General features: G+C 37.6%; 1 protein-coding gene across 1 annotated transcript; it reads left to right on the top strand.

Moving 5' to 3' along the window:
* LOC131538740 (nuclear factor 7, ovary-like) lies at window positions 1–5,546 on the top strand. The gene is made up of 6 exons (XM_058772815.1): window positions 1–620; window positions 1,597–1,692; window positions 2,821–3,054; window positions 3,132–3,154; window positions 3,235–3,356; window positions 4,855–5,546. Exons 1-6 carry the CDS (start codon window positions 219–221, stop codon window positions 5,349–5,351), a joined length of 1,374 nt encoding a protein of 457 aa, XP_058628798.1. The 5' UTR covers window positions 1–218; the 3' UTR covers window positions 5,352–5,546.
* The last annotated feature ends 19,391 nt before the right edge of the window (window positions 5,547–24,937 follow it).

Genomic DNA, 24,937 nt, shown 5'->3' with positions numbered 1-24,937 from the left:
ACTTTTTGTTTCTCTTTTCTGTCATACTGGCTCTCAAATGTCTCAACAAAAGCAAAAACGAATCAGCGATCAGTGGAGAACGAAGACAAAAGCTTTCAAGAAGGATTTTTGAGAAGTTTGTTTCCGAATATACAGCAGATTCTCATGTGATTCACTTTTGAAACCATCGTTCAGAAATTGAAAGTAAACTTTAGACTGCTGGAGCTCAAACAGTGGAAATGGCTTCAGTAAATGTATCTGCAGACGAACTTTCTTGTCCCATGTGCTGTGAAATCTTCAAAGCTCCTGTTGTTTTATCATGTAGTCACAGTGTCTGTAAAGAGTGCCTTCATCAGTTCTGGAGAACCAAGGAAACCCAGGAGTGTCCTGTCTGCAGGAGAAGATCCTCAAGATCTGATCCTCCTGTTAATCTTGCGTTAAAAAACTTATGTGAGTCATTCCTGAAGGAGAGAAATGAGAAGCATTCATCAGGATCTGGAGAGATTTGCAGTTTACACAGTGAGAAACTCAAACTCTTCTGTCTGGAGGACAAACAGCCGGTGTGTTTAGTGTGTATTAATTCACAAAAACATGACAATCATAAATTCAGACCCATCAGTGAAGTTGTTTCATCATATAAGGTAAGACAAATGAGTGTTTCAACTTCATGCTGTTGCAAAAGTCCTATTTAACTGTTGATTTGATTGATCAGTGCTGCAGTGATCTGGGGTCTCATGTATAAAACTCTCCATAAATTTCAACCTAAAAGTGTACATAGGCACAAAAGCTAGATTTTGCGTACACACAAAAGTTTTCAGATTTATAAAACCATGCGTACACCAGAACCTGCGGAAAAAAAACCTTATAAATCGAAGTATGGGGAAGATCGTGCATACGTGCGTCTCCACCCCTGAAATCATCATATATGGAGATTACAACGCCTAGTTTTACTATGCATAACCTCATCTGCATATAATTTCCATGCATATTCCCATCCACATGACACCATGTTTAACACAGACAAAGGTACAAGACATTAAGGAAATATGAGATACGTATTATAAATACCATTTGTTACATACAAATTCATTTTTATTGCTAAAAATCATCCAGTATTCTTATGTTTTAGAATAAATATATAAAAATATCCATAAAAACAAAACTGATTAAAATAGTTCTCAGATAAATATTTAAGAATAGAGTTGATCTCATTCTTTTTGTGTACGCATATTTCTATGCCCATTTTGTGCATACGCAACGTTTATAAATGAGACCCCTGGACTGGTTGTGTTTAGTCCGGCTGAACCCCATGATCTATGCAGTTTCATAGATTTGGGGAATTAGTAACTATGGGGGCAAATTAATTTTCACGCTGGCCCAGTTGGTATTGGACTTTTTTGCTTCAATGAATAACACTGTCATTCACAAACTATACTATACAAGGTTGACTGCTTTATGGCAGGTTTTAACTTCTGAATCAATTTAGCATGAGATGTACACGAAAACAGAAGAAATCAAATAGTTTTGCTCTGCATTATATGATCATTGCTGTGTCGTCCTCTCTTCTTTTTTCATAGTAATCTGGTGTTTTATGGATTTAATTTTGTTCAATTCTAGAAGGACCTCAATACAGCACTGAAATCATTACAGGAGAAACTTCAACACAGAGAGAAAATGAAAGGAGAGTTTGAGAAAACAGTTCAACACATCAAGGTGAGGAAACAGAATCGAGAGTCACTTTCATTACAGCTGTAGGATCACTATACAGTTATGATCTCATATATTTAATATAACATACTCTAATTGATTATATATGTAAATGGTGAGCAGCAGTCTGCTTCTGGATCCGTTATATGTAGGGTTGGGTATCGGAAACCGGTTACATTTTAGAACAGGTTCCAAATTCCAGAACCGGGTATTCCTTAAGACATGATTCTGCTTAATGATTTAAAACAATTTAAGTGCAGGAACTGAAATAATTTGTGCCTTGTTTGCGTGCAGAGCACATGTCTGAAGCACAAGCACAAAGAACAGCAGTCAGAGATTGTCTTACTATAGGGAGATGAGAAGGTCTCTATTACTTACTATTGGAGAAAGCGTAATGGATAACTTGGAGCACGTGTGCCTTAGTCATTTAGCAGATGCTTTTATCCAAAGCGACTTACAAATGAGGACAATATAAGCAATGGAAACTAACAAAAGAGCAACAATATCTAAGTGCAAATGATAAGTCTCGGTTAGCCTAAGGCAGTACATGTAGCAAGGTATTTTTAAAAATTATATATATATATATACACACACATACACACATAATGTGTTTATGTGTGTTTGTGCACGTCTCATGTCGGAGAGTTTGAGTGCGTTTGTGCGCGTCTCATATGTGTATGTGCGCGGAGAGTTTGTGTGTGTTTGTGCGCGTCTCATGTGTATGTGCGCGGAGAGTTTGTGTGTGTGCGTGTGTGTGTGCGCGCGGAGTGTTTGAGTGCGTTTGTGCGCGTCTCATATGTGTATGTGCGCGGAGAGTTTGTGTGTGTTTGTGCGCGTCTCATGTGTATGTGCGCGGAGAGTTTGTGTGTGTGTGTGTGTGTGTGTGTGTGTGTGCGGAGAGTGTGAGTGCGTATGTGCGCGGAGAGTTTGTGTGTGTGTGTGTGTGTGTGTGTGTGTGTGCGTGCGCGCGGAGAGTTTGAGTGCGTTTGTGCGCGTCTCATATGTGTATGTTTCATGTATGTTTGTTTCATGTATGTTTGCTTGAGTGAAGTTTGATTTAAGTCCTATATGGCGCCTCATACGGTTGTGTTGATGTTTGTTGATTGAGGTGAAATCAATGTGATTTGATTTCAGTCTCAAGCTGAGCACACAGAGCATCAGATTAAACAGCAGTTTGAGAAGCTTCATCAGTTTCTCAGAGATGAAGAAGAAGCTACAATCACTGAACTGAGAGAGGAAGAGGAGCAGAAGCAGCAGATGATGAAGGAGAAACTGGGGGAGATGAACAGACACATCTCAGCTCTTTCACACACAATCAAAGACATGGAGGAGATGATGAAAGCCAGTGAAAATGTCTGCTTTCTAAAGGTCTGATTTCATATCATTGATTGATTGATTGATGATTGATTGAGTTCTTGATGATCAATGGTGTGTTTGTTCTGCAGGAGTTTCCAGTCTCAATGGAAAGGTGAGTGATCTGCTGGTGTCTCTGGTCTCTCTGCTTCTGATCCAAAGCCACTGCGGTTCTGATCCTGAATGTTCTTCCAGAGTCCAGAACCCATCACAGCCGGATCCACAGACGCCTTCTGGAGCTTTGATTCATGTGCCACATTACTTGGGCAACCTGCCCTTCAGAGTCTGGAAGAAGATGGAGGACATCGTCCAAAACAGTGAGTCTGGAGAAGATCTGAGCTCGCGCGCACACACACACACACACACACACACACACACACACACACACACAAACTGGAAATAACGCATGAGGGGGAATATTAACAGATTTCAGCATTAGGCCTATGTGTGAAGAACCAGATGATCTACTGCACCAAAACAAGCAGCTTACTTTTAGAAATAATGAATCCGAGAATTCAGTGTGCTTGACTTTCCATTTTCAGTGTTATGAAAGATACAGAAGTGATTTCAGCAGTTTTTAGACTGTTTATATGATAAGATTGCCACATTTATACACAAACAAGTTTCTATTTCCCATATAATGAATGCTGTTTATATATTACTTTAATTTCTTTATAAATATTTGGAATTTTTATTTTTACATATTAGTTTAACTAATTTATGTGATTTTGTTATTTTTATTATTTAAAAAAAAATTATATTTAGCTTCAAATTAAATTTGTATAATTACAAAAAAAAAAAAATCAGTTTTAGTTCATTTATTACTTCAAGATAATTTATTTAAATTAATTACCAAAGCAATTCTCATTTTTATTTAATTTTAGTTTTTAGATTTTCATCTAATATTTGTAATTTTTTAAAGCTTTATTTAATTTTTAGTGAAAGTGAAAATAATATTAATCCTTAAATGCATGGATGTTTTACCAATCATTATTACATATTCGGGTCGTTAGGGACCCGGACCTATATATCCAGCACGGATGAATCTTTAACTGCTGCAATAGCAAAAAATTCTCCCCATATTCTAATAACAATTACAGAAGAATAAAATAAAGCATTTTTTGTTACTTTTTAAGGGTTCAAACAGTACATTCAGCATCTGGCTCATATTCACGATCTCAACCATATTCTCAAAACTAGCATTTTCAATTACTTCATATTCAATATTTTGATCTCTGGTAATTGCTCTGAATTGCCCCGAGGTATGCTTTTAAGGCTTAATAATTTAGTAAAACAGTTGTAGTTTTAATTAACAATATCATCAGGATATTATTATTATTATTAGATTTTATTGCATTATTGTGGAATAAAACCTACTGTTTATTTATATTTAATAAATAGGCAGCATTCAGTAAAGAGTTTTGTTATTTATACAAGAGAAACCCTGAGGGAAATTATATGGATATAAACATTATTTCTTTGGCATTATTATATTGCTTATCTCATTTGAATATGACAGCACAGTGTAAAGTTCTGTACAAAAGTAATATTTTGTATTAAAAGCAGCTTCTCCTGATTTAATATAAATTACAGCGTAAATCAATTGAATATCTTAATAGTGTGTGTCACTCAGTTTCTGACTTTAACCTTTAGTATTGATACACAGCGACTCTGTGACAGAAGATCACTGACAGTGATCTGAAGAAAATATCTTAAGTGTTTAATCGGACGAGGGTCATCATATATAATAATCTGTGTTCTGTTCACTCATTATATGAACATCAGAATAAAAGCATCTGTTAATTGTCTCATCAGCTCCTGTGATTCTGGATCCAAACACTGCAAATCCACGTTTCGTCCTGTCTGATGATCTTACCAGTGTGACAAACAGCGAGAACAATCAACCTGTTCCTGATAATCCAGAGAGATTTGAATGTTATGAATGTGTGCTGGGTTCAGAGGGTTTTAACTCAGGAACACACAGCTGGGATGTGGAGGTTAAACGGAGTTCATGCTGGAGACTTGGAGTAACTACAGCATCAAACCAGAGGAAGGGGTGGGGTTTCTTTGACACTAATGTCTGGTGTGTGCAGTATAATCAGTACGGTGTGTTTTTAGGTTCTGGTTTTTGTCTTGAACAGAAGCTTGATCGTGTGAGAGTGTATCTGGATTATGACAAAGGAATGGTGTCATTTTCTGATCCTGTAACTAACACACATCTACACACATTCACAACCACATTCACTCACATTCTCTTTCCATTCTTCTGTTGTTTTGACTCTCTGAAGATCTTACCAGTCAATAGTCAGTAATTGTTATTCCAGGGGTCTCATTTAATCCTAAAAGTGTACGTGTTCACAAAGGTTTTCAGATTTATAAAACCAAAACAGAACCTGCGCAAAAATCCCTTTATAAATCGAAGTCGGGAAGATATGTGCGTACGTGCGTCTCCACCCCGAAATCATATGGAGATTACAACGCCTCGTTTTACTGTGCATAACCTCATCTGCATATAATTTCCATGCATATTCCCATCCACGTGACACCATGTTTAACACCGTCAAAGGTACAAGACATTAAGGAAATATGAGATGCGTACTATAAATACCATTTGTTACATACAAATTAATTTTTATTGCTAAAAATCATCCAGTATCCTTGTTATGTTTTAGAGTACATATATAAAAATATGCATTAAAGCAGTTTAAAATAGTTCTCAGATAAACATTTTAGAATAGAGTTGATCTCATTCATTTCCACTGGCCAAATAGTATGTCAGTTGTTTTAAACAAATCAAATTAAATTTATGCAGTTGTGCTGATAATATGAACATGTTTTAGCTATTTTTAGTGAAAACAGATGCAGTGGAAACGATGGCAGTGTAAATACAATTTTCTGACTCGGCGCGTCACTGACAAAAGTATTTTAAAAAGCACATTTAAAATGCACATTTTACCGTTTTCTTCTAGTTGTATCCTTCAAATACAGTGGTATTTTTCATAATGTTTTGGATATTCCTTCACACAGCATCAACAACTCTGTGAGGCGGTTGTACAGTAAACTATTATCATTGGTCCTATTCACAATGGACCGTTTGACCACCGAGTATCCAGCTGTGTCCGCCATAATATCGAACTAAGTGCGCATCATTGATCACTGTTCTCGCCAAGATATTTTCACATAACATGAGATCTGCAGTTTCATTTTAAGATGAACTATTGTGCATTAAAACATAGCATGCCACAGGAAAAGTGATCAAGTGCATCCACTACAAATATGTCTAAATTAATATAATTTTGGTTTAACTTATGCGTAATGACTTTATATAGCCTAATGTCAGTGCTTATCTCCATTAATTAGAGTGGAATATTTAATGTAAATGTGTATATCGACATGAAAACAGTATAAAATCATTGTTTACTTCATTATTTTTTTCATGCTAGGAAAAAAAAGAGTTCATACGCATGGTCTAGAATGTCCGCACGGTGCGTACATATTTACACTAAGTTTATGTTTTATAAATCCCGATATGTGCATGCAACATTGCATACGCATATTTCTATGCCTATTTTGTGCATACGCAACATTTATAAATGAGACCCCAGGTCTCGATCTTCCTACTTTCATCTTTCATCATGATACAATATTTAATCACATGAGTAAGAGTGCTGTTGAATCAATATGAATATCAGATCAGAAAACAAGTACATTTATTCATCTTTAAATATTAAAAAAATATTAAAACATGATGAAGGGTTCAAATAAATCATGTAAATAATCTGACCAAATGAGAAACAATAGGTGCGTTTACATTACAGATTTGCGCAAAACATTTGAGATATTTTATAAATGTTGATTAAAAAAACTGATGCGAAATGACGGTGTTTCCATTAACCGATGTTGTGCGACTAAAATGTTTTGATGGATATTAGTAGGCTTATGTATATCGCAGCTACAGCACTAGCCATTCATTTTAATCGTAGGAGACGTAGGCGTGTATCTTTAGCAAAGCATTGTTGAGAGCTGTTTCTGAAATGTGCCGTAGGTTGGTATAAACATAATAATGCACCACAGACGTGTGCAGTGTAAATAAGGGGTTATCCAAGCTTTAATGGCAAGGAAAGCCCCTTATACAAGCATTGTGTAGTTAATACTTGTGTAAGCAACCACATATGAGGTGTTTTTTGAGGTTATAGTACATTAAATAATGATCATGTGACTTTTACGTAGGCAAAGTGACCTGTAAATGCAAAAAGGCCATTTCCATTGCAGTTTTGCAAAATATTCCGGTAACACTTTACTTGAAGGGGTGTGCATAAGACACATATCATGAATATGAAGGAGGTTTTATGCATGTTTATAACAACTGTCATTAAGTGTCATTCGCTCAGTTATGTCATTTTTAATGTAAAGATGACATTATTTGACCTAACCCTAGCCCATAACAAAGACATCTCAAACAATGTTATCTTTGCATTAACTGAGCGAATGACACTTAATGACAGTTGTCATAAACATGCATAAAAACCCTTCATAGTCATGACATGTGTCATGTCATGATTATGAAGGTGTCATGTCAGTCTTATGCACACCCCTTCAAGTAAAGTGTAACCAATATTCCTTTTTTGAATTTCATGAAAAACCACCTCATGCAAGTGTGAAGTCTTTTTTGAGACACATTCTATCTTTATGCCATGGTCTGTCTGAATACTGGATTCTGATTGGCTGGCAGGTGTTAATTAAATTCGTTTAACTGCACAGGTAGTTCCAGGTCAGTTTAATCACGTTCTATATTAATGCGCTTCCTATAAACATTGGTAACCATAGTAACATACAGTTACAGTTGAATAGTAATACAGACAAAAATAACCGTCATTTTTATCGTTCCGGTCAAATATTGCAGCGGAAATATTATTAACATCTTTAATATGTGAATGCTGGGAAATGACCGCTGCGCGTCGGGTGGTTCTTCGCTTCCACATCGTGCATTCAAATAGTTTAACGCACAGCTAGCCGTTGATTATCCCTTACATATAGAATCTATATTGATAAATGGACGTGTTTCCATTAGTAATTTGTGAAATTTGAAGGGTAATAGGAACGCAGCTAATGATGCATAGGTGTAATTTGCGGGTGGGACATGTCCCCACCACTTTTCGCCAGTCAATTCTGTCCCTACCACTTTTTGAAAGCCGTTGCAAAATGCATATATGACATTTGTAAATACTGTAATTTGTAGCATCTTCCAACTGTACTTTTTGATATCTCATATAGACGCATTTTCTGTAAAGCTGCTTTGAAACAACATGTACTGTGAAAAGCATTATATAATTAAATGTGAACTAAACTGAACCGAATTGAAAGAGCCATTGCAAGTCACACTGACACTGAAAACACAGTTTGAACATCCATTGCAGTATTGGCCCAATTGGAGGCGCTATATCTTGGCTGACTTTGAGGATGTGTTAAAGCAGGGGTCATCAAACTTGATCCTGGAGGGCCGGTGTCCTGCAGAGTTTAGCTCCAACTTGCCTCAACACACCTGCGGGGAAGTTTCAAGAATACCTATTAAGACCTTGATTAACAGCTTCAGGTTTGTTTAATTAGGGTTGGAGCTAAACTCTGCAGAACACTGGCCCTCCAGGACTGAAGTTGGTGACCCCTGTGTTAAAGGATACACTGGGGCCTTATTCCCAGGGCACTTGATTGTTATCATGAAAATTTTCAGACAATTTTACTATAGGATTTTAAGATATAGACCCATAAATTTGCGAGATATGACAATATAGTAACAGGAGAACATTGTATTACTGGCCCAATTGGAGGCGCTATATCTCAGCTGCTTTTGAGGGTGCATTAAAAGTTCCACTGGGGAATTATTCCCAAGGCACTTACTGCAGCATTTTGAAGTTATGTACCCATAAATTTGGCAGATAGGAACAATATTGTTGAAATTGAATCACTTTCAGAACCAATTTTTTTCTAGCTGATGAATAATTATAAATTAACACCCAATCAGAATTCACCAGACTTTGAAGAGCTCAAGTATACGGTAGTTGTCATTTTCTGAAGGAAATGTGAGTGGTTGCCAGGGCGTTGTTATGCAGTTGCTAGGGTAAGTCAAAGGAGCCCACCACCAAACCACTACGATTTCTGGTACTTTATGTTGTGCACCATATTTGTAGTAATGACATTCTATCATTGGGTCATGAACTGGCTTTCTACATCAAAAAACATCATAATTTAGAAGTAATAAGCTATTTTCTGTCCTGTGTTTAACCCCCCTCATCAGAACGCTCTGTTTGAATAGGCATGGAGGATTGTAGACTCAGAAGTAAATGCCCACTGCTATGATTGGCTAATAGTTACGTATGTTTGACAGCATACATTCCTCATAGATATGGTTGGGTATCTAAAACCGGTTCCATATTTCCAAGAACTGGGTATTCGATAAGACACATGCATTTTGATTCTGCTTAACGATTCCTGCGTTCGCATTTTAATGTGATTTAAAAGGATTTAAGTGCAGGAACAGAAAGAACTTGCGCCCTGTATGCGTGCAGCACACACATTTGAAGCATGATGTAAGCTTATGTTATGTTATTCAAAGCATGTATGTATTTAATTTTTAAAACTAAATTTGCGCAGTGATCCTCCAGGGGGGGCTGTGAGATAATTTAAGACTATAAGTATATTTATATTCAATTCACTAATTTTATGATTAATATTAAAGAAATTAAAAATTAAGATGAAAAAAGAGCAGCACCACCTCTCCTGTACGTATTCTGTGATATTATTGTGTTTCGGAGCAGCTTGCGCTGTGAGAAATACAGACTGAACAGCGGCTCAAAACACCTGAGTACTGCATGAGCATGTGATACACAAACTACAGCTCTCGGTTGGATAAAAGAACCCACTATTGCACTAGCAAGGTTTTGGTGAATGACGATTGTAATCAAGGTAAGGACGATTAGTGACATACAGTCATGCATTAGGCTCGCGTTTATACGTTATTATTGATCCGCAAACAAACCGCGTATGTGTGCTCTTTCTGCTTGAACACAGTTCAGTATATTCACATTACTGTCAAAATTAATGTACAGCGAGTGTTTTATAATGGATGTTCACCAAAGAAGTGTGTTTTGGAGAAGTTTGTGAGGATCAGTGATGTTTATGTAGGCCTATGCTGCTGTGCAAAGGACCGTAACTTCGATTTTTGTCAAAAATGAGTTATTGATATTTTGGGGACATTCAAGACATCTTTATCATGTGCATAAGAGTCAATTTCGTTGTTTTTCCGAGAAAGTAATGGGTCGTCTCAACCGTAACTTCAAAAAGCCCCGGAGAAACCAAGGCAGAACACCGTATAACACCAGTAACGGCTCTTTCACTTTGTTTGGAACGCTCATTCCGCCTTTGTTTAACTGCATGTCAAAATGAAGTTACGGTGCCGGCTTGGAGTTATACGGTGTTCTGCCTTTTTTTTTTTTACTGTCCATTAAAGTCTGCAGCATTTTAATTACGGTGTAGACAAACGAATTAGATCACGATCTACCAAACAGCTCCATAAAGCACTGTAAAGACTAGACACCTTGGCAGCAATACATAATTGTGAATATATATATATATATATATATATATATATATATATATACAGTGGTATGGAAAGTACTCAGACCCCCTTAAATTTTTCACTCTTTGTTATATTACAGCCATTTGCTAAAATCATTTAAGTTCTTTTTTTTCCTCATTAATGTACACACAGCACCCCATATTGACAGAAAACACAGAATTGTTGACATTTTGCAGATTTATTAAAAAGAAAACTGAAATATCACATGGTCCTAAGTATTCAGACCCTTTGCTGTGACACTCATATATTTAACTCAGGTGCTGTCCATTTCTTCTGATCATCCTTGAGATGGTTCTACACCTTCATTTGAGTCCAGCTGTGTTTGATTATACTGATTGGACTTGATTAGGAAGCCACACACCTGTCTATATAAGACCTTACAGCTCACAGTGCATGTCAGAGCAAATGAGAATCATGAGGTCAAAGGAACTGCCTGAAGAGCTCAGAGACAGAATTGTGGCAAGGCACAGATCTGGCCAAGGTTACAAAAAATTTCTGCTGCACTTAAGGTTCCTAAGAGCACAGTGGCCTCCATAATCCTTAAATGGAAGACGTTTGGGACGACCAGAACCCTTCCTAGAGCTGGCCGTCCGGCCAAACTGAGCTATCGGGGGAGAAGAGCCTTGGTGAGAGAGGTAAAGAAGAACCCAAAGATCACTGTGGCTGAGCTCCAGAGATGCAGTTGGGAGATGGGAGAAAGTTGTAGAAAGTCAACCATCACTGCAGCCCTCCACCAGTCGGGGCTTTATGGCAGAGTGGCCCGACGGAAGCCTCTCCTCAGTGCAAGACACATGAAAGCCCGCATGGAGTTTGCTAAAAAACACCTGAATAAGATTCTCTGGTCTGATGAGACCAATATAGAACTTTTTGGCCTTAATTCTAAGTGGTATGTGTGGAGAAAACCAGGCACTGCTCATCACCTGTCCAATACAGTCCCAACAGTGAAGCATGGTGGTGGCAGCATCATGCTGTGGGGGTGTTTTTCAGCTGCAGGGACAGGACGACTGGTTGCAATCGAGGGAAAGATGAATGCGGCCAAGTACAGGAATATCCTGGACGAAAACCTTCTCCAGAGTGCTCAGGACCTCAGACCGGGCCGAAGGTTTACCTTCCAACAAGACAATGACCCTAAGCACACAGCTAAAACAACTCCGTGACTGTTCTTGAATGGCCCAGCCAGAGCCCTGACATAAACCCAGTTGAGCATCTCTGGAGAGACCTAAAAATGGCTGTCCACCAACGTTTACCATCCAACCTGACAGAACTGGAGAGGATCTGCAAGGAGGAATGGCAGAGGATCCCCAAATCCAGGTGTGAAAAACTTGTTGCATCTTTCCCAAAAAGACTCATGGCTGTATTAGATCAAAAGGGTGCTTCTACTAAATACTGAGCAAAGAGTCTGAATACTTAGGACCATGTGATATTTCAGTTTTTCTTTTTTAATAAATCTGCAAATATGTCAACAATTCTGTGTTTTTCTGTCAATATGGGGTGCTGTGTGTACATTAATGAGGAAAAAAAATTAACTTAAATGATTTTAGCAAATGGCTGCAATATAACAAAGATTGAAAAATTTAAGGGGGTCTGAATACTTTCCGTACCCACTGTATATATTTTTTTCCCTTTTTGTAATGCAGATTATTCACCAGGCTGTCACTTAGTTGGATGCGTGTGTGCTTGAATGACATAACATGCAGCATGATCAATCATAAAATCAGTAGACTAACAGTTTGCAATTAAATCCATATCCTACCTTTTCTTGTAACCCAATAAAATCAATCCATGGCGCTGAACGTCGTCTGAGATGTTTAATCCACATGCATTTCTGACTGAGCATGCCTGCTTGCTGGTGTTTACATAAATCCACAAGTCGTTCTTTTAGGTTAAGCTATTTCATTCAAGTCCGTATAAAAGCAATTATGCTATGTCTAGCATTCCTTTACGTTACTAAGCATAGCAAATAAATTGGTTGCAAAACGGTTTACTTTTAGTCTGCTTGTTACAGTCAAAAAATAACTAAATAATTAAATAATACAGTCACATTACTATATGCAATAGCCCATGATCACTAGATTTTATACAGGTGTTACTATAACGATTTTGTAAATAGTGATCAGCAACCAAATATTGATAATGTGGACGTTATTGTCTTTTGCCTTTGTGTGACTTCTCACTTTTTGCAGAGGCAGAGTACAGAGGCAGAGTACATTAACTTCAAAATAGAGGTAAAAATCAAGTTTGAGCTCACAATTTTTTAATGTAGATAATTTTCATTACTAAAACATCTAATTGCCAAATTTCCAGTGTCTTACCTATAATTAATTTGGCTGGACAAGTAAAAAACTTTAAAGTCATTTTTCTCAGTTTCACACTCTAGTGAGTTAAGTACTTTTGCCTTTGTAGGGCAGTATGGGTATAAGATGCTCCAAAAAATACCATTTGTAATACTTTACAATGTAAAGTATTACAAAAAGTAATGGGTCTCACCATAGTGTTTTGACGGATTTTCTGTGCAAGAGGCTCAAGAGATAAGGCGAACAACAATGGCAAGAGAGGGCATCCCTGACGAGTGCCACGTGAGATTAAAAATTGTGAAGAACAAATGCCACCTGTCATAACCACTGCAGAAGGATTAGCATATAGAACTTTAATCATATCAATATAGTCACTACCTAAGCCAAAGTGTTCCAGTACTGTCCAGAGATATTGCCACTCCAGCCTGTCGAAGGCTTTTTCAGCATCTAAAGAAAGTGTGGCACACGGTGAGTCAAGTCCACTAGCCGCATGTATGATATGCAATATACAACGGACATTATCTATTGCCAGTCGTGATCTGATGAAACCGGTTTCATCATTGTGCACCAGTTTAGTCATAAAAGTGTCTAAACGGTCAGCTAAAACTTTGGCATACAGTTTCACATCACTGTTTAGAAGAGACAATAGTCTATGATTTCCACACTGAGTTAAATCTTTGTCAGCCTTCGGTAGCAGAGTGATAATGACCATATTAACACTATAATAACTCTAAAGAGATTGGGGCATTCAGAGAAATTGCCTCCTCCTCAGAAAGAGCAGTAAGGGTTAAATCCTGGAAAAGGTTGTTACATAAATTTTCACTAAAAACCACCTCTGATTTATATAGATTCTGATAAAAATCTTCAAATTATTTATTAATTCGTTTGGGTTCACTTGTCAAGTCATTGGGAGTTTGAATTGCCATAATATTTGAAACTTTTTCACTGTTCTTCAACCTGAGAGCTAAAAGATGGCTTGGCTTAGCACCATTGATGTAGTAGGTTCTTCTAACCTTGTGCATCAAAAACTGTGCTCTGCACTGTAACAAGGAGTTAAGTTCTGTGCGTATCACATTTATTTCTTGTTGAACATTCTAAGCGTGTGAGGTCTGCTGAACATGTTTTAACCTATTTAATCTTGTCTCCAGACTACATATTGTATTTAATCTGGACTTGTTAAAATGGGGTGCAAAAGAAATAGAAAAATCTCTTATGCAACCCTTTACAGAATCCCAGAGAAAGCGAGGGTCATTGACCGAACCCGTGTTCACCTCTATAAACCATCTTAGTCTCTCTTTGAGCATTGCACGGAAATCTTTATTCTGTAACAGTGTGACATTGAAACGCCAGCGAGATGCCTTAATTGGTGCAGACGCAATTGAAATTTTAGCTGACACAACACTGTGATTAGATAAAGGGCACAGGATTATTAGAAACACTATGTATTTCTGAGTATGAAGAATTAGAAATAAAAATATAATCTAGAGTAATGTCAGTCTTTTTTTTTTATGTCTAGAAGAGTAAAAAGTGTACTGCCTTGCTGAGGGGTGAAGAATACGATATACATCAATTAAACTTAAATCAGATATAAATTTACATAGATCAGCGGATGATAAAGACTGAGTTGGGAGGTTGTGGGAACACGAGCGATCAAGAGATACATCCACTACCGCATTCATATCGGCACCAAGAATAAGGGACAACGGTGACCTGAAGATCACGGTCAGGAATGCTCTGTCGGGCCAGCTGGCCCCAGGATATACGCAAGTACGCCTTCTCCTAGTGAGCCTCCTTGCACAGACCCTATGCAAGATCAGGGAGGACGAGGAGCAGGTTCTGTTGATTGCGCCGTTTTGGTCCACCCGGACCTGGATTGCCGACCTAATGCTGGAGGATTCCCCTGAGGAGGGGCACGATCTGGCACCCGCAACCCGATCTATGGAACCTGCACATCTGGCTTCTGGACAGGAAGTGGTAGACCTCTCTGGGCTTTCTCAGGCCGTGATAGATACTATCACTCAAGCTAGAGCCCCCTCTATGAGGCAGGCCTATGCTTTGAAGTGGGGTCTATTCATTGAGAGGACCCTCAGAGATGCTCATTTGGTGTGGTGCTTTCCTTCCTGCAGGAAAAGCTGGAGCGGAGGCTGTCCCCCTCCACTTTGAAGGTGTATGTCGCTGCCGTTGTGGCTCACCACGATGCAGTGGATGGTTTGTCCCTGGGGAAGCATCACCTAATCGTCAGGTTCCTGAGAGGTGCGAGGAGATTAAATCCTCCTAGGCCGCACCTCATCCCCTCTTGGGATCTCTCCATTGTTCTCTTGGGATTACGGAGGTACCCCTTTAATGTATTTTGTCTAATGTTTGTCTGAATGTTGGTCTGTTGTGTTTCTATTGTAAACTTTAGCTTAACCCTCTGGGGTCGACAAACGCATATATGCGTTTTGAGGCAGATTTTCCTGATAAGGCCGAAATGAGCTTGAATTACTCTGCCATTTTTGATCGTACAGATAAGAGCAATACACCATTCGAATCTGTAAGGGGTCTACTTTTATTTGTATACACTCATAATAACAACTAAACTTTGTGCTTTTGAAGAATAAAGAAAACAAACAGGGTGTGCTCTCTGTCTTCTCTGTCTCCGCGAACTGCTTTTTGAAACGCGTCACTAAAATGAACTGTAACTCAGCAAATACTTCACACAGAGACATGAGTAATATATCTATAGAAAGCTTGACATGTCTACTGTTAAATGAAGTAAGTTTTACCGAAAACAAATATTCTGTGATAAAGTAATCCGTATGAAACCAAGGACATTTCCAGTTTTTCCGTCTGGTCTCATTATCTCTAATTAGGTGACGCCCACGCGCCACGCGCCACTCGCGCTATTGTTATTACAAACCTCCACGCGAGCCACGCTGCATGTAAACGCCCACTCCACCGTAAACAAAGCAGCAACGCGTTCATCTCAGATACTTTTCAGTTTTGGAAGAACACGCTGTGAGGAATAAGCCTTGTATTTACCTCAGAAACGCGCTGAGAGGAAAAAGCCTTGTATTTACCGCCAGAAGACGCGCTGAGAGGAAAAAGCTTTTGTTTACTTCACAAACAGAGCGCGAGCGCAGCTGGAGCCGCGGAGGAGGAGATACTTTATACCGAGTAAGTAATGTTTCTTATTGGCATTCGATAATGTGTTGTTGTGACAAAGTTGAACGCATTTACTGGTGAACTTGTCCCAAACTATAACTCCAGAATAAAATGTGTAAAATCGAGTGCAACATTTTGAAATATGATAGGCAACCTTTCATTGCATTTAAATGTTGCACGACGTGAGGATAGTTATATGTTCTATGCTTTATTTATTTTGAATAGTACAAATATGTAGGCTTATACATTATAATAAATATAATGTACTGTTTTTGCTGTACTTTGGATCAAATGAATGCAGGCTTGGTGAGCTGAAGACACTTCTTACTGTTACTGTTCTACACAAATCTTACTGTTTAAATATTTTGACTGGTAGTGTATGTATTGTCACCATGTTTGCTTTGTCTTTGTCTGTTCATTGTGTTGCTCACGTCTGTTTTGTGTTTTCTCATGCAGTTTCTGCTGTCTCCTGTTTTCCTGGGTTCCAGTTTCCTGCCACTGTTTTGGATATTTTGGATATTGCACCCACGATGTCTTGACTCTTCTGTTGTTTATTTGTTTGTTTGTTCCTAATAAACTGTTTAACTGCACTCACAAGTGAATCTCAAGTTATTTTATGTGATAGTTATACGTATACACATTTCTTTTTTCCTCACATTCTTTCTTGTAACTCTTCTCTCTCAGGTGTGAGTCATGCCCTATCGCATAGACCCTTTTTACTCAGAATCTTTAAATCAATATATTGTTTTCTGTGAGAAAGTAAACAAGATGATTTACATATCATTTTGAAGCAAAAATTCTAGGCTACAAGATCCAGTTCAAAAGTCTTGTGAACAAATGTTCTGTATGTGTTTTATGGCCTTATTTCAGTGACTTCAAAATTTTTGTTTTTCACTAGCCACGCATAAACGTTTCTTTCTCAAAAACAAAATCATGTACATAAATGCTGCTAACATATTATTGTAGCCCAGTTTGTGCTGTTTACAGTGATATAAGACTATTTATATGTTTATAAGCAACTGAAAAAAGCACAAATGTAAGGGCATGTCATAACTTCTCCAGGCCCCCAAAACACCCTTAGACCCCAGAGGGTTAATAGTACTTTTTTCTAATTGTATTGTAATTGTTTTATTGTTATGTACATATGTACTTTTACTCTTTTATAGGGTGACTTTTACTATCTGTCTAGGGACTGCAGGTGAAAAATAGCCTTCTGGCTAACTCTGGCATATTGACAGAAATGTTTATTAATATGCATTGTCCCTGTAATAAATAAATTAATAAAATAAATGATGATTCTGGATTTTCAGTTAAATACATGCTGTTTTGCTGTGTATAAACCATACAAAATACTTGAAATGGTTATTGCACTACTATGTGCATGACTTTAACATTAAAACAAGGTGATCTTGCTTTTGTGGGGAAAAAAGCATACCTGTCTCAGCAGGTAAAAACCAGCACTAGCAATGGGAACACAGCATTAGCACTAGTCAGTCTTGTTAGGTTTTTTATTTTTGGTCAGACTTTGGTTTTATCAGCTAACTAGTCAAATTACTGCTTGCTATGGCAATATGACAATATAAATGTCGGCAATAATATAAAGTGTAAATCGACTGAACTTTTTCTTTTCGACTGAATCATTTATATCGTCATGGTATGCAAATATATCTGTGGAGCTTTTAGTGGGCAGGAGCTACTGACATGTCAGAGCGATAAAGAAACATGGATAAATGAGTAATAAACAGCTTTATGTGTGTGTGTGTGTGTACCCCAAGACAAAGATAACTATAATGCTAATAATAAAGATATAATTTAAAAAAAAAAAATGTTCTAAGGGTATACTCACACTAGGCACAGTTGCCTTGTACTAAAGCCCAAGCATGATTGTCCCATCGCTAACAGACAGATATCACAGGATTGTTACAGATGCAGCTGAGGATAATGGTGGTATTTGCAGCTTTACTCACAAACTACAATACACGTTCATCAATAAGATGAGGACCCAGACCCATTATAAAATCTAAATGTACTCGAAATAAATAAATTAAAAAGTGTGATATCCAAGTAGTTATAAAGATTTTTGCTGTCATAATGATAACAGTAGCACATACAAAAATAGTAAATGAACTGTTCCATGCTCCGCGGTTAGCGGTCACACTACATGCGTACCGCGCCCGAGCCACCTCTTCAAGCGGGCCAGGGCATGGTTAAACGAACAGCACTGGACACGGTACAGAGCAGTCACACTTGTGAAATGAACTGGACTTTGGGGGTCAATCGAGCTCAAGCACGGATCAGATCCCCTAATGTGAATACATCCCAAATCTAAGTGAATAGAAGATAGCACACCACAACTATAACCATAACAGCATAAAAAATTATGAATGATAAAAACATTGACAGCCAATCGGAATCATTTCTGCTTTAAAAAGCTTGAGCATTTAGTGACAGATGACACAACTTCATTGTATACTTAGAATACACTAATATAGTTATCTTTATAATTATCATTCTTGGTGTAAACAGGCCTTAATAGTGTTACTTCACTGGATGGCCAATTTCAGATGTATTTTGTGTGTTTTCAAAATACAAAATACTGTATTTGTATTTAAATACATTTTTCCACACGGTATTTTGTATTTGCCCATCTCTGCAAGTGGCCTGACCAAATATCTTGAATTTCAGTTGTCCATATTTAATAGTTAGAAAAAGTTTAGCCATTTCGATCCATTTATTGTCACTATTTTTTGTGGATAAAAGAAGCCTAGTGCCTTTGAGTTTCTATCTGATTTCTTGAGTGGGTACAAGCATCTCAAACATAATGGGATAAGTTATAAAGACCAGACGTACAACATCCATTGGAACGTTTCAAGCTCGAATATTCCAACACGTGCATACCAAACATGACTATAAACCTATAAACTATTCAGTAGTTATTCAAAATGGCATACACAATGAGTGATTGGGACATGATAGTCAAATGTGTGGGTTACATACATGATATAGAGTTATGTATAGGGATGATATTTGCTCATAAGTCCTTTTAGCATCATTTTGGTGCAGTGTATATATATATATATATATATATATGTGTGTGTGTGTGTGTGTGTGTGTGTGTGTGTGTAAAGACAGTCTCTGTGCCATTCTGTGAACATGAGGGCGTGTTCTGTGAGGAACAACAGTCAAAAGGGTTAAGAAGGAATCTCAGTCTGGTCCTTGTCTGCTCGGTGGGGTAAGTCAATCCGAGGAAGTCTTTAGCTCATGATTTCCATCATGGATTTACATGTGATGGTCTCTTTGACCATTAATCTTGGTTACTTGCCCCAAATTTGATAATCTCCTTCCTGAGTTGGAATTATCAATAAGTGTTGTTTTGTTTTAATGTTGCAAGCTGTTCAAAGCTGTGAAAGAGTTGGTTGGTTAGGCTTTCTTCAGGCTGGCTGGTGCTAGGATCTGATTTACGATCATCCATGTTGTCTTGGGCCTCTTTGTGGAATTCGGCTCTTTGGGTTGTTTCAACACTGTTCTGATTGAATCTTAAATTGTCTGATTCGCACTGATATGCTACAGGGAGTAACACAATATTGTAATGCATTACTTTTAAAATTAACTTTCCCCAACACCTAGTTCTGGATACTCGGGATCCTCTCTCTTAGGATGTTGATTGTCACGCTTCTCGCATCTTCTCCGTCACGCTCTGGGATCCCATGTAACTTGAGATTCCATCCACAGGAGTACCGTTGGATTTCATCAAAGTTTTCTTTTAGACATAGGTTTTCAGCCTGCAGTTCCTTAACCTCCTTTTCGAGATAAACGATCTTGATAGCGTGCATCTTGACCTATTCACTCATATGGGAGACTTTCTCATACAATTTGTCGAGTTATCCACAAGAATCAATGGAGATCACCTTGTCATGCGTTTCATTCACTTTAGTAGCGGTGACCCCGAATAGTCGACGATTCGATGCTTTGATAGGAGGAGCCTAATTCGACTACCAATCGCACAGTCGAATATTCGCAGAGTGTTGTGATCATGCCATTTTGGCTATATGGGGGTGCTCAATGTCTGATTTCACATAGAAGACTGGATTTTTTCAATCAGGTAGGGTATAAATGATTTCGATATATTTCAGCTGGATTATATATATATCGTGTATACAGGTACATCTCAATAAATTAGAATGTCGTGGAAAAGTTCATTTATTTCAGTAATTCAACTCAAATTGTGAAACTCGTGTATTAAATAAATTCAATGCACACAGACTGAAGTAGTTTAATTCTTTGGTTCTTTTAATTGTGATGATTTTGGCTCACATTTAACAAAAACCCACCAATTCACTATCTTAACAAATTAGAATATGGTGACATGCCAATCAGCTATATATATAGTATAAAGAGTAGGAGGAGTTTGGTATTTTAATATATTTAATATTTGTTTTAAATAAAATATTGTTAAATCCAGTTGTGACCTGCAGCTGTATGTTCATTCATGGGTGCTGAGACTGACATGAGAAACAATTTCTTTGGATTATTTCGTTATTCCTGATCTGTCCCAGATTTCTGATGACTGGTTTTAAAAGAACTAGAGATACGTAACCGTTAATTAATCATTCATTTGAATATGTTCTTTTCAGAGAACTGGAAAAACTGGCCCTAAAATAAATATTTGTTTCATGATTCAGTGGAATAATTGGTTTGAACTGGAAACACAATGAGCAAACAGCATTAAAAAAATAAACATTGCATTGCATCACATTCTGATAAGTGCTGTAGAAGGCCATTCACACTGAATGCGGGTTTTGCAGTGTCTAGTGCAGTGTCTAGTGTCATACCTACAGTATGCTGTCAAGTTACTAGCATTCTTCTCCATAATAGAAATTTGATATTTGTTTAAAAGAATTAAGCTCTTCCAAGGTATATTTGGTGAAAGCATGTTTATTTAAAATCAGCAAGCATCTAGAGCTACATGTCTGAGGCACCGAACCCACTGGGGTCTCTGGTCAGACCTCAGGTGTTTGGAGAAGGTGGACTGATCTATTGTGCATGTTTGGGTGGTGCTGCATCTGCAAATGGGAAATTGTGGTTGTCATGTTGAGAGAAATGGACTTCAACCCCAACTTCTAAATTGTGTAGCTTAAATATTTTTTTGGTTTGTCCATTACAGATTTGCCCAAGGTCTTTGACTGCGACAAGTGGACATGCTACAGGAGGGGATTACTCGGAGCTCTGCAACTCTGAGTAAACTGTCAGACAAGCTGAGAAGAGTTTGTAAATCTGCAATGAAAAGAATGAGAAAAAGAGGCAAGCAGACTATTGGAAGAAGAAGAGAAATTGTTCTGATATATGAAAGCTAATTTGGCCATAAAAGAAAGGTATGTAAATTGCTTAAACATTTCAGAATTCCTCCTTGGTGTCCCTTGCATAATTTTGCATCTAAAATGATGTTGAATAAACCTGAACACACTGACTGAATGCCTCCTGTCAATTCCAGTACAACAGAGGACGAGCCAACAACAGGAGCACCTGGGTATTCGGAATGCTAGGCATGAAGATTGAGAGGAGGAGACCTATTTTTAAAGTTTAAAAAAAAAATTAAAATCTCATTTAAAAGCACATTCGCTAGGGAAGCTCGTCATTTCAGATGGATGGCGGTCTTACCACAATCTTCAGAATGAAGGTTATGATCACCGGATTGTCAACCATAAAGAAAATTTAGTTGACCCTGTTACAGGTGCACATACACAGAACCTGGAAAGACTTTGGGGTGTTTGTAAGTCAACTATTTGGAGACTTAGAGGAAACCACGCTCAAAATATGTTGAAAGACCACTTGGATGTAATTGAGTGGACTTACTGGCGTGGGAACAATCACAGAATTGGACCACTTAGAATGCTTTTGTATTACATCAAGAAAAAATATATGAGGCCTACATGAAATGTACTTGCATATACTGTAGATAGCTTGATCGTAGATAAGATTGTAGATAAGTTGATTTTTATACTACTACTCTGTTTCAACACACTGAATGTGCTGTTTTCGTGTTTAAATGCCTTAAATGTGCTTGAAACATGTTTTATTTTTGGAAAATACAAATAGTGAAGTTGACCCAACATTTACTTTCGGTTAAAGCCTGAGAAAAAAGACATGAAAATCCAGTCAACTTCTTCCACTGATGGAGTATTCAAATGCTAGTTTTCAACTTTCAGTTTAAATATGTTATGTTGGAAGTACTGTATGAAAAATTGAAAATATGTATTTGTTTTGGTTATATTTAGAGTGCTAAATAGAAATGTGCCATACTGTTTACAGCATCACATTTGTTTTTGGCCATAAAAAGTTATAATAGGTTTGTAAATCACAGAAGTTGTCTTAGATTAAAGGATATATTTCTACTTGTGCTATCTTTGGTCTGTTATTGAATAGAAATATAACCTGTGAACCCTAGCCGGCAGCTTCCATATTGTTCCCCACGTTTCAGTGAACCAAGATTACATACGTAACCAGAGACCTTTTTTAAGACTAAGGTTCGTTAATTGTAGTAGTTGTGTGCTGTAATGAACTTGAAGAGGAGGCAGCTTTAGAATAAGGAAACGGTTATGGGTTAACAAGTGTCCAACTACTAGTGAATTAGTAATGAGCAAGACCTCACTTTAGAATGAGTAACATATTCAGACTTATAAAGATTTAATTTAGGGTTAATTGGACACAATTAACACTTGTAGTTATGTGTGTTGTTACATAAGAATAAACTATATTTAAGTGTTATTAAGAGAGAATGACTATTCTTCTGCTACTACCAGCTTATAAGTCCCATAATAAGCAAAGCATATTAAGATCATAATTCTCATACAACAACTGCCTTATTCACTCCCAATAAGCAGTAACTATGAGTTTATTAAAGAATAACTCTTATTTAATGCTCTGCTGGGCGTAGAATATGGTTGTGCAGAATAAGGCATTAATATGTGCTTTATAAGTACTAATAAGCAGCTAATATGCCAGTAATAAGCATGTTAATAAGCAATTAGTTAATAGTGAATATTTGTACCTTAATTTAAAGTGTTACCGAATGCAGTTATGGAAAGAGTCAGTTAACCACCTGAATAAAACCATCAGCGCCGTTTATTACAGGGGTCTATAGCTTATACTAAACCTCTGTTTCGTTTAGTTAAATGTACAATACTTGCATTGCCTTGGTTGTTGACGAGTGTCCGGATGCAGTCTCAGATGAAAGTCTTGATGGTTTCAAGATTTTGGACTTGAGCTCACGTTCTTCTGGGTTGAAGAGTGATGAATTCCAAAGATGTCCTGACTCGATGGTGATTGGGAGTTTCTTCCCAGGTAGAAAGGGAAAAAGAGCTAAGAAGGAGATCTGCTGAGATCCAAGGATCTTTTTGTTGAATGGAAAGTCAAAGCTACAAGGCCTGGCGCAAAAACTTAAGGGTTGCTGAGGAGCTCACATCCTCCTCATCCTCTTAGGATCTAAAAGAACTGCAGACTGCAGCAGGTCACTTGTGTGAGAGCTTTATCTCCTATAGAGGTCACACCCAATGGTGTCTTGAACTTTTTTACAACTCTTTGTCTCCAAGCATGGTAATTTGCATATGTAACTGGATCGGATGTTGATATACAAACTAGTAAAGATTCTTAGAACACTAATATGTTGCATAGGTATCAACATATAATATACACTCTCCATTAGATCATCCGAAGACGAATTGATAGAGACCAAACATGGTATAAGTGAGGTGATATTAACTAAAACAGTATACAATACACAAGAACAGTAATAACATACACAATGACCTGAAGGATATGTGTTCATTCAAAGAAAGGTTTTTCTATTAATTAATTAGAGAAGAGTCCATTTTTATGGCATAATGTCTTCCCTAAGGTTCAAAGATGGTGAGAGAGAGAACTCTCAACATGCCATTAGGTCATAAAGTTTATCTGGTCTGGCTGAGGTGTCCTGGTTGCCATGGTAACCAGGGGCGTGGAGTCATTCACAGACATACTGGCACCCAGTATGTGCATTGGGTAAGGGGTCTGTGATTATTTGTTAATCTAATAACTAATTGATTTTTTAAATCTAATGAAAAATTGTGTGTCTGATTGGTCCAAATGCTACAGAACTTTACATACTTGAATCTCAGCTTGTTAGGTTTAAACTCCTCACTTCTACTTGGACGCTAAAAAAACGTGACTATTCACTCTGCTGCCATCTTGGCTCCCCGCATTCTATGGGAACTGGAGCTTCAAGCGACAGCTGCAGGGACGAAATGGCTTTACCAATTAGCGATTGGCTCTTTAATTTAGAAGGTGGGACTATTCCGCCATATTATGCATGTAGCAGGGGTATGTTGTTACACCAGATTATAAATTTTAGTTGTTTACTTAATTTTATTTTTAATTATTATTTGTTAGGGGGTATTTTATTTTGAAAGAAGATTGTGCGCACCTATTAAAGGTAATAGTCACAGCCCGGGCAGGGCTAATAGCCTCGGACCTGCAGCACCGAGCCCAAAATCACGCTGCGTTTCCACCATCGGGCCAGATGCTCCGCAGTGCTTCACTAAAACCCGCCCTTTACACGGCTCTCTGGAACAACGTCACGCAACCCCAGCATTTCACCAACAAAGCGAAGTTATCAGAAAACTATAGCACGATCACAAAACGAACTTAATAAAAGCGGCCATGTGTTTGCATGTTTTGTTAAAGATTTAAATCCAAAAGCATTTATGTTTTTCAATAATAAGTGATACATCAATCATAATGAATTAATTTATCAGGATTAAAAATCCGTCACACAGAAATAAAGCGGAATTAT

This window comes from Onychostoma macrolepis, chromosome 04 (assembly GCF_012432095.1).
Source record: "Onychostoma macrolepis isolate SWU-2019 chromosome 04, ASM1243209v1, whole genome shotgun sequence".
Classification (NCBI taxonomy): Eukaryota; Metazoa; Chordata; class Actinopteri; order Cypriniformes; family Cyprinidae; genus Onychostoma; species Onychostoma macrolepis.
This window is presented reverse-complemented; position numbering and strand designations above follow the sequence as displayed.

Excerpts from the sequence above, each read along its gene's own strand:
- LOC131538740 (XM_058772815.1), top strand. The coding sequence starts at position 219 with ATGGCTTCAGTAAATGTATCTGCAGACGAACTTTCTTGTCCCATGTGC. Across the intron at positions 3,055-3,131 it reads AAAATGTCTGCTTTCTAAAG|GAGTTTCCAGTCTCAATGGA; the intron begins GTCTGATTTCAT and ends TTTGTTCTGCAG. Across the intron at positions 3,357-4,854 it reads GGAGGACATCGTCCAAAACA|CTCCTGTGATTCTGGATCCA; the intron begins GTGAGTCTGGAG and ends TTGTCTCATCAG.